At 41.9% G+C, this 13,966-nt stretch overlaps 2 protein-coding genes across 3 annotated transcripts; one reads left to right on the plus strand and one right to left on the minus strand.

Annotated features, from left to right (window-relative positions):
* Positions 1 to 317: 317 nt before the first annotated feature.
* On the minus strand, positions 318 to 3,832 carry LOC119724157 (transmembrane protein 256 homolog). 2 transcript variants are annotated; one of them, XM_038195086.1, is made up of 5 exons: positions 3,721 to 3,832; positions 2,733 to 2,870; positions 2,190 to 2,224; positions 1,661 to 1,741; positions 318 to 608 (listed from the first exon to the last, which is right to left on the minus strand). In XM_038195086.1, exons 2-5 carry the CDS (start codon positions 2,821 to 2,823, stop codon positions 465 to 467), a joined length of 351 nt encoding a protein of 116 aa, XP_038051014.1. In that variant the 5' UTR covers positions 2,824 to 2,870; positions 3,721 to 3,832; the 3' UTR covers positions 318 to 464. The 2 variants fall into 2 exon arrangements, with proteins under 2 accessions (XP_038051014.1, XP_038051015.1); XM_038195087.1 differs by lacking the exons at positions 2,733 to 2,870; positions 3,721 to 3,832 and adding an exon at positions 2,483 to 2,601.
* A 1,891-nt stretch (positions 3,833 to 5,723) lies between these two features.
* On the plus strand, positions 5,724 to 11,859 carry LOC119724158 (DNA polymerase delta subunit 3-like). Its single transcript, XM_038195088.1, is given in 11 exon segments — positions 5,724 to 5,896; positions 6,732 to 6,787; positions 7,468 to 7,613; positions 7,919 to 8,051; positions 8,165 to 8,477; positions 8,745 to 8,991; positions 9,462 to 9,545; positions 10,477 to 10,512; positions 10,515 to 10,688; positions 11,126 to 11,191; positions 11,194 to 11,859. Coding segments are annotated over 11 exon segments (1,467 nt in total). The 5' UTR covers positions 5,724 to 5,836; the 3' UTR covers positions 11,346 to 11,859.
* The last annotated feature ends 2,107 nt before the right edge of the window (positions 11,860 to 13,966 follow it).

A 13,966-nucleotide genomic window follows, 5' to 3' on the forward strand; every position in this document is an offset into this window, starting at 1 on the left:
TAGGGGTTTAGGCCAAGGACTCGGAGTATCTGCACAAAAAGCCATTTGCGAGTGACCTATACCCTTTGGGATTTCAATTTGAAAAACATCTGGTACATGACTTTAAATTTAAATTCTCCAGACCAAAGACACTGTTGCTAATCACATGATTCAGGGCAAGCTCTTGCATAGTTACGTATGAGACGCTCAGCATCAGTACATAGCTCACAATGGGTGAGAATGGCACGAAGACACCAGACCATGCCGGAGCTGGGGGTTGCTAGCATAAGGCTTGCCCCGAATCTTGGATATAGTAACAGTCTCTTTGGTTGGGCCGGGAGAATGCAAAGTTAAAACGTGCAAAGCATTGGATTAAGTCAGCGTTCCAGACTTTATTCAAATTCAAATCAATCTACATTCACCTTTGACATCATAACATCATTCAAAGTTCTTTGGTAAAAAAAAAATCTCTTTAGAAAAGATTTTTAGAACGCCATAGCGAGCCAGCCAGCCATAAGCATCATTCCACCATAGGGAGTAAACTTGTTGAGAGTCTTTAATCCAAACAGAGCAGAGAAGTAACACGTTCCACAGAACCCTAGCATTCCAATCAAGAGTAGGACGCCAACCTGTAAATTACAAAAAAAAACAAGCTCGATCAGAAATATCTCGGAGGCTGCGGGCCAATGAAAGCACGTACTTGGTACTTGGTTGGTTCTTCTCCTAAAGGACTTCCACAAGGGAGTATAACTAGGAGGCCAGAAACACTGGGGCAAACCCTTTCTCTTAGCGATAAGTGTTACTGGATTCTTTTACATGCAAGACACGGAACATCCAGCTTAACATCCCATCTGAAGGACGAAGCAATAATGGTTCAGTGCCTTGCTTAAGGGCACAAGTGTCTCTGGGCCTGGGCTCGAACCCACGCCACTGTTGCCTCTGAAACACTAGAGCATGTTCATGCATGAGTCATGTGATTGTGCCATGTAATATCTGGAAGGAGTTGTGTTTGAGTAAAAAAATCAGCTTTTTGACCTCAGTGACCCCAAGATGACCTTTGACCCCAGTTTGGTTACGTGACATCGGGGCTGTGCTACTGATACTTCTCATGTGTTCTCATGCAGTTGATTGCAACTACGTGATGTCATGCACTGAACTGATGAATAAAAGCAACCGCACTTGCGCGGACCCATTCACGGATTTGCCAAAGTACAAACCAACTACTAACAGAAATTTCCAAAAGTGTGTAACTTGACACATCTTTGGAAATGACATTCTTGGATTGTTTTCTTCCAAATGACAGCATGCCTGAATGAATAATTTCACAGGGAGTTTAGTCCCATTACTATCTTGAAGTCAAGTGATTTCAAAATGAGGCTCAAGACTAGACTGGTACATGTCCAACCATGGTCCAACTGTTTGAAAAGACTGACCTCTTAATTTAGTGACAAATGTCTGGTGGCTGACTATGGAGAAATGTGTAGTAAAAAGAGACTAGTTCCCGGTTTATACCACATGTTTCTTTTGGCACAGCTGATTGATGCAGTACTGAAGTAGTGTTGGACTGGTTGTTTCAGGTGCCAGTCTATTTTCTTGTATTGCATGTTTTCAATATCTTAAGTTTTGGGACTCTCATACACAGTATTAAGAGTCCCAAATTTTCGGACTAAGTTGTACTCACAACTGTTGGATGTCTAGTCATAGGTACAGCTAGCAGTGCCAGGGTGTGTATAAAGTGATACCTGTTGGCAGTTTGAAAAACCTAAAAATTGAACAAACAGTTGAATAAATAAATGAAAAAAAGTCAGCAAATCTCTAGACTCAGTTATTTGGGCGATAGAAGTTAGAACTCCTTCCCCCCCCCCCGACTTTTGACTTTGGTCAATCTTTCTAGTTAGTACTAGCTTGAGTAACTCCAGCTGACATGCTCATCAGGAATGAGCATGTATTCTGGAGTTACTCAAGCTGAGTTAGTACGACCGACCAAACTCACAATCCGACACTGGGTCTACAAATCTCTGGAATTAAGAATAAGATTTTATTTAATCGTTTAATTGCGTATCCTCTAACTGAGGTAGCAAATCTAGAATTTGTTTTATGTAAAAAGAAAAAAACCAATGGACAACTTGATGAGCTGCTTTTTAGATAAAACCTAATGTTGTAACATGTAGCGTAAATATCATGCATTGGAATCATGATTTTATACTTACCTCATAAGTTTTGTCATCAACTCTTTTCCTCAGACCTAGTAAGACAAAGTCGGAAATTTAAAAAGGTTAAACAGAAATTACAAATAAGAAAATCAACATGCCAAAAATAATTAAACATTTGTCATTTTGTTTATCCGTTCGGGAAAGAATGGTGCAACCTGACGCCACTTCAGCGGTCGTGTATGAAGTCTATGGAGATTCAAGAAAATGTTCAAAATCTACAATGTTTTTTTTTGTCCCACTCCCAGATTCATGTCTCATCTCATTTTTGCAGTGCACGTGCAGTGACTGACCTTCATTGAGATGATATATGATTATGAAGCAAAAAGCAGCGTCATGTTGCAACATTCTTTCCTAATCCTAAGTTCGAGCAGCAGGCCTAACAAGTAACATGCCTAACATAACACTACATCAAAGTCAACAATGCCTATTAAAGTATTATTATTAAACCAATCAATCAAACATTTTGGCGATCGAATACGGGCCCGGCCCTAGACTAGTGACGAAAATGGTGAAGAAAGAAGTTGTTAAAATTAAGATTACCATGTGATCCGTATGCACCAAGAGCTACGGCTAGAAACCCCGAAACACCAGCAATCCTGATGAATATTTCTGCTGACCGCAAATTTGCCATAATGTTAATTGTACCCAACAATTGTGACACTTTACTAATGAACTTTCCTAGCCCGACTGCGTCTGGCCGTACAGTACTATCGCAAGCTCTGTAGTACGGCCAGACGCTGAATGCTTCCAAAAAGACTGAATTTTTGTGGCCGCCGATGTAGCGATTTTGCTACATCTTTCGATCGCAATTATCTTTTCATCCAGGGCACAAATTTCCAAAGTTAAGGTTCGTAGTCGTAGAGCAACTCATACCTTTTCGAAAAAACGTTGTTTGGTCTCAATATTTTCATCCATCTGGCCACAAGACTAATTTCAGTCATCAGATTCCACAAATATCGTCCCCCATGCGATCCCCCATGCGATTTCAAAATGGCGGCCGCGCTGTAATGTATGCAATATGCAGGCGCGCCCGCGCAAACTCATGAATATGCATAACAATCTGTGACGTACGACCTCGTGTTTTTGGACGTGCGTGCGGCGGGGCCGTACGTCCAAAAACACGAGGTCGTACGTCACAGACTGTTTATGCATATTCATGATTTGCGCGGGCGCGCCTGCATATTGCATACATTACAGCGCGGCCGCCATTTTGAAATCGCATGGGGGATCGCATGGGGGACGATATTTGTGGAATCTGATGACTGAAATTCGTCTTGTGGCCAGATAGATGAAAATATTGAGACCAAACAACGTTTTTTCGAAAAGGTATGAGTTGCTCTACGACTACAAACCTTAACTTTGGAAATTTGTGTCCTGGATGAAAAGATAATTGCGATCGAAAGATGTAGCAAAATCGCTGCATCGGCGGCCAAAAAAATTCAGTCTTTTTGGAAGCATTCAGCGTCTGGCCGTACTACAGAGCTTGCGATAGTACTGTACGGCCAGACGCAGTCGGGCTAGAACTTTCCCAGCTCAGAAAATTAACTCATCGCATGGAACGGTCCGGTAATGATCCCAATGCACACTAGTGGTACGTAACGGGGAAAACTTGTACTTGTTTGGTAACCAGACTAATTTGTATGCGCGTGGTGCATCATGTGACTAGTCAGGTGACTTGTTGGCCACTGCCATTATGGTAGCCTTTAGTCAAGTCCCATGCTGCGTGCATGGGGCGGAGCCGGGGGGGGGGGGGGGGTCGGGGGAAGCAGCTGCATAACATGTACTGAAAGAAAGAGCGTTTTATGCGAATTGAAATTTTAGTCAAAGAATCTAACGTCATGATGGCAAAAGATTGACTTCTTGGAAACTATTTATGAACAATGAGTATTTTACCCTTAATTTTCTTAGGTAAATAAATATTTTTATTTCAAAAGTGGAACAAAAAGGGGGAAAACTAACCCACGCATTGTTTTCAATTGAAAAGCAAAGGATTTCTTAATTCCATTAAAATATTAAATCATAAGTACTATTTCTTATTAAAAGTTATCACTAGCCTTGGTCAATGCTCTCGTCGTTATTCGTCCCGTACGCGGTCAATCGTCGGCATATATCACGCGCTATGCACATGCATGTAAAAATACAGCGCGAACAGCGACCTCATGCGGCCACTATTTTTTTATGCAAATCAGTTGGGGACGATCGAGAGCCTTGGTTCAATCGTCCATGTGAGGTTTTGGGGGTGGTGCTCATTGTGTTAATAGCCTTAGCTGACCTTAAATGTCGTTTTCTTATTGGTCGATCGTTGCGTGGAAACTTGCATAGTGAAACGTGGCACCGTACATAATCCATACACGTACACGTTGTGTGTCTCTGCACACGGCACCAATGCACAAAAACTGTGGTTCCTGTCACGTCCGCAAAAGGCGAATAGCTGCAAATAATTTGATGACGTCCGGATTTATCAAGGTGTGATTGGACACTCCACATATAGCCCCGCCTACACTTATCTGTATTCGCATACGAGGTCGTGCGCTAGAAATCCAGTGCAAAATAAAGAAAAACATAAGCTTTTGCCGACGATTGAACCAAGGCTCTCGATCGTCCCCAACTGCTGATTTGCATATAAAAATAGTGGCCGCGTGAGGTCGCTGTTCGCGCTTTATTTTTACAAGCATGTGCATAGCGCGTGAGGGTATATGCCGACGATTGACCGCGTACGGGACGAATAACGACGAGAGCATGACCAAGGCTAAGTTATCACTTGCATTCTAAAATGATTTCTCTTAAAGGGAAAATACAACATTTGCAAACATCAAAAAATAAAACTACCAAATCATTTTGAAATACCTTGCTGGACTGTTAGTGAATGACAGTGTAAAGCATCCTGTAAAATCATGGCACCTGGTATACTGTCATTTTCAAGAAAAGTGGCATTTTTGTATCAATTTCCAACGCTGGTCGGCCGACCAGCGTTGGAAAAAAACTGGCTTTTTTTCAAATACTGGCCCCAATTGACCATCGCACTTGTTTGCAATCGATTACACACCTATGAACGGGTACAAGCCAGCTAGACTGGTTCCCTGACCTAACAATTCCCTAATGTATGTAAACTTCTCTGTTTCTTCTTATATGGAGTCAGGGAACCAGACTACAGGAAAATGATTGTTTTTCTTGGTTTTTATAGCATTTTCGAACCCAAAACCTCAAAAAAGTCAGTGTAACTATATTTGCTACATATTTCCAACCCCCCAATTCCATCCATTTCTGAAAATTACAGCAAAAGCAAATGATGTATATTCCCTTTAAAGTCTTATTGAGAAGTTCCGACTCAACCCAGCCTTTTGAAAACATTCAAAATTAACCACTGAAGTTTCCTGGTACTGTAAGACTTCCCTGTTGTCTGTATACATATTTTAATTTGTGCTAATTATTGCCGTTTTCCCTTCATATCCACCCCCTTCCCAAGCTGGCCACGCCCCCATTTGCTGTCAAAACTTGCCGCGCTTGGAAGCAGTAATTAAAGCGCCCTCGTTGTTTCTAGAACGCATAGCTTTAAATGCGGAACGTCACAAAGTTTGGTCAATATTACTGAAACATCCTCCTTTCGTTCGATGGATTAATCCAGTTCTCAGAACAGTGACAAAATGGCGGGCGATATGTACTTGGAGAACTTGGAAGAGTTTATTTTCGACGAAGACAGAGTGGTAAAACTCCCTATTATATCGTTGAAATATCATTTATTAAACCAATTTTGTTTTGAGAAGAATGTAGTGTCCAGACGCCACTTCTACTCCGTTCCACTTCGCCATGTTCGCCCCATCACATCAGCCCATTTGAGTTAACATTGTCAGTTCGCCGTAACCACCTCGCCCCATTGCCACTTCGCCCCATTGCCACTTCGCCCCATTGCCACTTCGCCCCATTGCCACTTCGCCCCATTGCCACATCGCCCCATTGCCACTTCGCCCCATTCCACTTCGTTCCATCCCTAGCCCGATAAACTGTAGCTAATTTACTGAACATCCTCCGTAAATAATGCTGGCCACAATTGGAACATGATGTAGGCCCTATCCGAAAATGTAGAACTTTGTCTTTGTCAAATTTTGATTTTCACATTTCACATTTTTTTAAATATTTATTTGTGTAGGCCTACTAGGCCTAGGCCTAGTTTATTTACCCTAGTATTAGTACTAACTTAATTTTAGATATTAAACTAAAGTGATGGAAAAGAAGTCCCGCCTTTCTGAGACGTCTATTTTTGTGTGTAATTTCCAGGTTCGTTTGCACACGTTTGCGTTAATTCCAACATCGAAATGTGGTGATACTAGCATTACCATTAGACCCTATAATATAATTCAACGGATTCATTACATGTGAATCTGCATACATGATCATTTTCTTACCTCTGCACACCCATATCAGAAATGGTGTAGTCCAAGCACCCTGCGAAAATATTGGAAGAAAAAAACACTTGACTAAAACTTGCAAAACGTTTCTGATAGCCATAGCTGATGTTATATGATTGTTTCAAACTTTCAGGTGACCTACCGATGGTTGAGTCAAACCCTGTCAGTGCATGTCAATCAAGCTAAACAGTAAGTACCTGGTCAAATATCAAGTTGACGAAGTTGCTATGTTACCCCAGATCCTAGAGGGGATATCCTTTAGTTACAATTTGTTTTTGTTTGTTTTTCAGAAAAGTTGGATCTAATATTTATTTTTATGTAGAATTTCTCCACTTGTATTAAATTGACCAAAAGGCTAGTAAATTAATCCGGTGACATTTTTTGAGATGGTGCCATGCTCTCGCGCATGTCGCATGCGTTCTTAACCCCCTAGACCTTTTTGCTAGGATGTAGCCTCAATCCTGCAAAATCTTCCAATTGGCCTCATGGAAAAATAGCCTCAATCCTGCAGATTCCTCCGTTATTTCTTGAGTATGGTCTATGGAGGGGTGACCGCTGCCTGAATCCTGCAAAATCCTCCAGCAATCACTGTCAATATGTTGAGGCAGAGCCAGTGACATCCTGGAGCAGTACGGAGGATTTCAAGCATAATCCAGGCCTAAATTTAAGCACAGCTGAGCCTAAACAACACAAGGTCCGGCCCAAGACTTTGACAAAGTGCATCTTACAAAATCAGTAACGCACTTTTGCCTCCACTTTGGCAAAGAGGATTTTGAAGAATTCAGGGCGGTTAGGGTAATTTTCTGTCACTCCAACACAAATTCCATCATCGTTTATCGATTCTTTTTTGTAATTGCTTCCATCGACAGGATGTTAGAAACATTTGTCCAACGACAACAGAGTAAAGCAAAGTCACAGTCCGTCAGCGTTACCTACCTGTTGAGTGGTGTTCAGACAGCAGACAATGGAGTCAACGTCAACAAAGTCGTGGTGGTCGCAGACAAGGATTTGGAAAGTAAATTGATCAATTTTTGCTATTTCCTCTGGTGGTGGGAGAAATCAGAGATTTCAAAATCCTAATTTTTTTCAGACCGAATAACGGTTATCCGATTTCATCAGAACATATATATATATTATAAAAATGAAGTCAAAACACCACAAAAACTGATTCTTGAGGTCACTTGTACAAAATTTGTACAATAGTTCTTGCCGTAACTTAATATTTTTGCAACACTCCAAACCCCGCCATGGAGCGACGTTTGCTACGACGACATCAAATGTTTTTTTCTTCACCGGATCCTTATTCCTTCTTTTGTACAGAGACAGAAGCGGCCATGGCGCGGGTCCTCAGCAAGCACGTCTACAGCGTACAGAAAGCAACGCTGAAGGACTCAAACAGCCTCTATGTGACTGACTATCAGATCATCAAGGACAACATACGACAGCCGAACAAGTACGTCACGTTCTTCATCGGTTTTAACTAACCCGTCAAAATTAAAAATAAAACCCTATCGGCGCATTTACGAACAATTATAATGTTTTGATCTGATTACGATTGTATAAAAGATTCAGTGCGATCCAGTGCGCCGAGGCAAAGCCAAGAACGCCCCAGGAGCTTGCTGATCTAGGAGAACGCTCAGCCTATCCCGCCTCTGACACCAGCAGCCAGCGGCAACCGAAGATGAATGGCAGCGCGGAGAAGCACGTCGTGGAGAGCCTCAAGCCGGATCCCCAGAGAGGCGCAGCGGGCAGGGCCAAGAAGGGCCAGATTACGTCCTTCGGTGGTTTCGGCGCTGGGAGCAGTAAAGGCGCGACAGACAGACCCGACAGGAAGGAAGAAGCTGAGCCCACCAGAGTGAAGAAAGAGGAACCGAAACAAGTGAGTTTGTATCCATGTGTTCTGCAGTCGTATCAAACAATAGCCTTGGTCAAGGCGTTGCCAATCCCGTGAAATACGCTTACCGTAAGCATGGAGTTTACTGCTACAGTAAGTGGGAATTGTTTGTTTATGGTAACCAGACCCATTAAACTTGTGCCCGCATGCAAAGGATCTGTTGCCCAAGGTCTCGACCAAAAATGCAAAATGCTGATGATTTGACCTATGAACTTTGACCTTTGTGTCACTACGTCATCTCTTTGACCCCAGCCCAGCGGTAAACCCAAAAGCGGCATGATGGCATTCCTGAACCGACCCTCCACGGCCAAACCTAAGAAAGAGGAGAAATCCCCACCCAGGGAAATGACGACAAAAACAACGACAACACACAGAGCACAAGAAGTCCCGACAGCATCAGGCGTACATGACAAAGCACTAGCGGCTGAAAAGAACTTGAAGACTGGAGGCAAGGCTAAGAGAAAAGCTGCCAAGATTGACGTGTCAGACTCGGATTCTGGTAAGCAGATATTTTTTTCTGTTAAATATGCATTCCCAGGCTCTTCAAAATTTTGACTCCGAAAAAATCGAGCTGTTTGGGTGCTAGTCGTGAGTCCAGTCGCACACATGTTGCTTTGAAAACATTTCTCAAAAATGTGTGTGTGTTCATCAGTTGAGTGAATATATTGGCTTATTTGGGTGAAAAACCAACGCTATTGTTTTAGATAAATCAAATTACCGCAGTTATTTGTGGCATCAGTCTGATGCTGTCACCGCGCTGAGATAGAGCCTACAATTCCATGACTTATTTACGGCTCGAAATACGGTTCATACTTTATAATACAATACACATAACCTGGAATGCCATGATTCAGTGCATTTTTATCACGTGTGTGAAGTAGTTTTCAAACGCGTAACGTCCTATATCTACCACAACGTAGTTATTTCATTTGAACATGAAACATGTTGGATTATTTTTGTTTGTTGTAGGAGGAGAAAGACAGTCGACAAAACGTAGAAGGCGGATCATACAGCAAGATGTCAGTAGTAGTAGCAGTGAAGATGAGCTTAGCGGTAAGTCATCACAAATATAGCAATCTCTTACCAGACTGTTTTAAAACACTTCACGTGAAAGGGTGACATAGGTGGTGCTGAGCGTAAAGCACTCGCTTCTCACCGCTGTGGCCCGGGTTCGATTCCCTGCTCGGGTCATGTGTCAGTAGAGTTGTTCGTTGATTCTCTCCTGTGCCATGAGGGTTTTTCTCCGGGCTCTCCGGTTTTTCTCCCTCAGCAAAAATCACCACACTTTCGATCTGGCTGTGCTCTGTGGCCAGACATGGGTCATATGTTGTTGCTTGACAATGTTGTAGCTGCGTTCTTCGCAACTCAGTTTCTGTTGCGAGTAAGGATGGTTTGGCCCCCAAAATTATACCTTTCCCACTGACTGGCAAGTAAATAATACCAGGTCGACTTTATCTCCTGGGCAAGACTGGGTTTTCGGAGCTATGGCTATATCTGTTGTCGGCATTTTCCCATCTAGTTGCAATTGTCAGAGACCTAGCCACTACTAACCACAATTCGGGCGACTCACAATGCAGTGCGCCACCAAGAGTTTGCCACGGAGAGTTCATTTTTCCCAGTGCATTGTGGGAGATGGTCGACAAATTTGCAGCGCGGGACATTTGAAATTGTTAGTTTTTCCGGCAAGAAAGTTCGTAAGCGTATGATTCCAGTATCTGTTTGCCCTTTTCTTTTTTTTTTATCAATATGGAGTTTTTTGTAGGGCGGCAGAACGCTTTGCCCCAATCAAATTAGCTCAAGTTTTCTACAGACATTCGTTCAAATGGGCCATGTTTTGTCGACCGTGGCCTTGAAAAACGAACTCTATGTGGCAAACTCTTGGTGGCGCACTGCATTGTGAATCGCCCGAATTCATGAGTCATTTAATTCAAGTGCCCGCTGAGACGGCATAGGTGTGATTATCATTCTTGTTCCTTCGTTTCAGACATGGAAGACAGCCCCATCCCGCCCACCCCTCCCCAGCACCCGTCGACATGAACACCTCAGATAACGAGGAAAGCGTCACCAACGGGTCCTCGCACGCACCCAGACCGAGCGAGAAGGAGGCAACCACGACTTCCCCGAGCAGTGGCAAAAGACGACGGAAGAAACGGGTGCTCCGGAACAAAACGACCATAGATGAAGATGGTTGCATGGGTAGGCCTTCAATTTTATTTATTTATTTCTTTATTTATTTTCTTAAATTTGTAATAAAACACCGTTTCGTCTCTGAGTGATCCCCGTTGCTAATTTGCTAACATTTTAACTTTAGACATGATCCCTGGCTACATGGCATATATGGGTTTATGGCTTCTGACTAGCGCCCCTTGATTAAAGAGATTTACAAATTGGGGAACCGCCAACATAGGGCTGGATAGCTCAGTTGGTAGAGCACCGGAACGGCAATCTGGAGGTCTCAGGTTCAGACCCTGCTCTAGTCAATTTCTTTGTTCAACCTCAAAATAATAAATTTTAACTGTTTCACAAAGAAGTTAAATCATAAATATGAAAACAAAATTTCAAGTTTGTTCCGCAAATTTTTTTTTTTTTTATCAAAGTGATTCTGATTTTCCTTTCAAAATTATTGTTCACAGTCACAGAAAAGGTGTATGAAAGTGACTGGACAGACGTGAGCGAAGACGAAGCCCCGCCCACCAAAAGACCACACCCGCTCCTCCTCAACCCAGCCCTAAAGAGGGCGGGGCTAAGACGGGCGGCGGGGAGGAGGAGGGGGGCAAGAAGAAGAGCAAGACATCTCCGGGGAGCGGGAAGGCGAAGCAGCGATCGCTGATGAGCTTCTTCAAGAAGAAATGAGGGGGAAAGGGGCAGAGATTCGGTAAAGTGGGAGGAAACAAGGAAGCTTAGCGGACATCTTGACTGTGAGTAGCAATGGCTCTTGTTTACACAATGTGTACATTTCACTCAAGAACCTTTGCACAACTTAGACCTTGCAGATCCAGCTGTATATATGCCTTAATACTTTTGAGCAATCAAGGGTATATTCTAGGCACAAACACATGAAAATCGCTGTTTTATTCAGCAATTTAGTAACTTTATTTCAATATAATAAATAAAGATTATAAAATGTGATTTTTTTTTTCAGCTATTGCTCAAAGTATTAACTTATGCTAAATTCTGAGATGGGAACTTCAAGCACCGATAATATATCAATATTACTCGATTATTTAATAAATATTTTGATATTGATATGCCAATCAATGAATCATATTGAAATATCGAAATTTTCACAGAATCTTGTGAAGGGAGTGCCTATGGCATTCTGGGTAACTTATAATGACCTTTGCATGCAGCTAGCGCGTGCTACGTATGATAAACAGCCGTGTGCTGCATATTACATCACAGGTCACGCAAAATCTATCCAATGAGATCACAAAGAGATCAGCCCTTCCCAGCGTCCTGTTTGCAGGGCGGGGTACGAGCGAAACCTGCGGGTAGTACAACTCGCTACGTTAAATCTCTCGTCAATGGTTCCCTCTGCACTTAAGTAACGAAACGAGGCTACTGATAACCAGCGATGTGACCAGGCCCAGTAGGCTGGTTCCAAATAGTCGACTAGCGTAGTCAACCATCGTCGACTAGACAGAGTTCGGGCTAACTTAGTCAAACTTCCGTTAGGCCAACAAAAAAAAGCCTCCGGTTTCTGGTATGCGCGCGCGTCGCCGTAGCCATGCGCGTCGGCAAAATGAAAAAGGGTTTTTTCAATGAAAGATGATGTCTCAAAACCGCCAAACTCACTGGTTTGACTGGAATCTTGCTGCTGCACAATTTTAACGTGTTTTTAGATTGGGTTATGGTCGAGAATAAGCTTTATGTGGCCTCTCTGGACTCCCATATATTTGCACTAAGTTTAGTCGGGCACCATTTGCAGTCATCAGCCGACATTTGAAGCAAAAAAATCAGGTAAAAAAAAAAAAAGCCGCGTCGCCGCACCACTTTTTGGGCAAGCTCCATACCAGAAACCGGAGACTTTTTTTTTGGCCTTAACAATAGTTCTTGCGCGAACTTGCTCCAATATATTAAACTTGAGTTCACAAATTGTTTATGGATGACCAAGTTACAGATACCGAAGTCAAAATACACCAAAAAATATTCTTTCTTTACATTTACTCCAGCTCATTTTATTTTTTCAATGTACAACTTTTTGTGCTTTTCAATATCAAACAATGTGTTCACCTTGGCATTACTGAGAACACTTGGGTATTACAGACTTACAAAACCCTACTCAAGCCCGAAAAGCTTGTGATCATTTCGTTCTTTGTCAATTTTTAGTTGTAAACGTCAAAAACAGATGGAATTCAAACTCTCGTTCTAAATGAGTTGTTTAACTGAATGCACCCCTGTTTGTTCGTTGTAAGTTCTCAAATGTATGTACATTCTGGCATTCATGTGATGAAATATCAGGATTTGTTTTCATGATTTTCCTTTCATATTAATAAACAACTTTATATCTAGTTGTACCTTGAGCAATTGTGTTCACAATTTTATTTTTTTCTCATTTTTACTGCCAGACCAAAGTAGGCCTGTGACAATTATTCGGTAGCTCGTTTAATCAATCGTTGTGTGGGTAATCTGATGAGATTTTTCAGTTGTGTATAGAAAATTGCTAGATGAAAATGAAGGCTTTTTTCGGTTAAAGGGAATATACATCATTTGCTTTTGCTGTAATTTTCAGAAATGGATGGAATTGGGGGTTGGAAATATATAGCAAATATAGTTACACTGACTTTTTTGAGGTTTTGGGTTCGAAAATGCTATAAAAACCAAGAAAAACAATCATTTTCCTGTAGTCTGGTTCCCTGACTCCATTTAAGAAGAAACAGAGCAGTTTACATACATTTGGGAATTGTAAGGTCAGGGAACCAGTTTAGCTGGCTTGTACCCGTTCATAGGTGTGTAATCGATTGCAAACAAGTGCGATGGTCAACTGGGGCCAGTATTTTAAAAAAGCCAGTTTTTTCCAACGCTGATCGGCCGATCAGCGTTGGAAATTGATACAAAAATACCACTTTTCTTGAAAATGACAGTATACCAGGTGCCATGATTTTACAGGATGCTTTACACTGTCATTCACTAACAGTCCAGTAAGGTATTTCAAAATGATTTGGTAGTTTTATTTTTTGATGTTTGCAAATGTTGTATTTTCCCTTTAAAGGTAATATTCAACATTTGCAAAACACCAAAAATCAAAACCAAATTATTTTGAAATACCTTACTTGACTGTAAGTGAATATTAGTCTCAAGCATCCTGTGAAATCATGGCACCTGGTGTGCTGTCAGTTACAAGAAAAGTGGAAGTTTCGTATTTATTTCCAACGATGGTTGGCCGACCATCGTTGGAAAATAACTGACTTTTTTCAAATACTGCCCCCATTTTACCAAACGTAGTTAGTCCACATTTTCTTTGCAATCGGTTG

The sequence above is a fragment of the Patiria miniata genome, unplaced genomic scaffold (assembly GCF_015706575.1).
Source record: "Patiria miniata isolate m_02_andy unplaced genomic scaffold, ASM1570657v1 HiC_scaffold_18, whole genome shotgun sequence".
NCBI lineage: Eukaryota > Metazoa > Echinodermata > Asteroidea > Valvatida > Asterinidae > Patiria > Patiria miniata.

Excerpts from the sequence above, each read along its gene's own strand:
- LOC119724157 (XM_038195086.1), bottom strand. The coding sequence starts at position 2,823 with ATGGCAAATTTGCGGTCAGCAGAAATATTCATCAGGATTGCTGGTGTT. Across the intron at positions 1,742-2,189 it reads TTGATGACAAAACTTATGAG|GTTTTTCAAACTGCCAACAG; the intron begins GTAAGTATAAAA and ends TTCAATTTTTAG. Across the intron at positions 609-1,660 it reads TGACTAGACATCCAACAGTT|GTTGGCGTCCTACTCTTGAT; the intron begins GTGAGTACAACT and ends TGTAATTTACAG.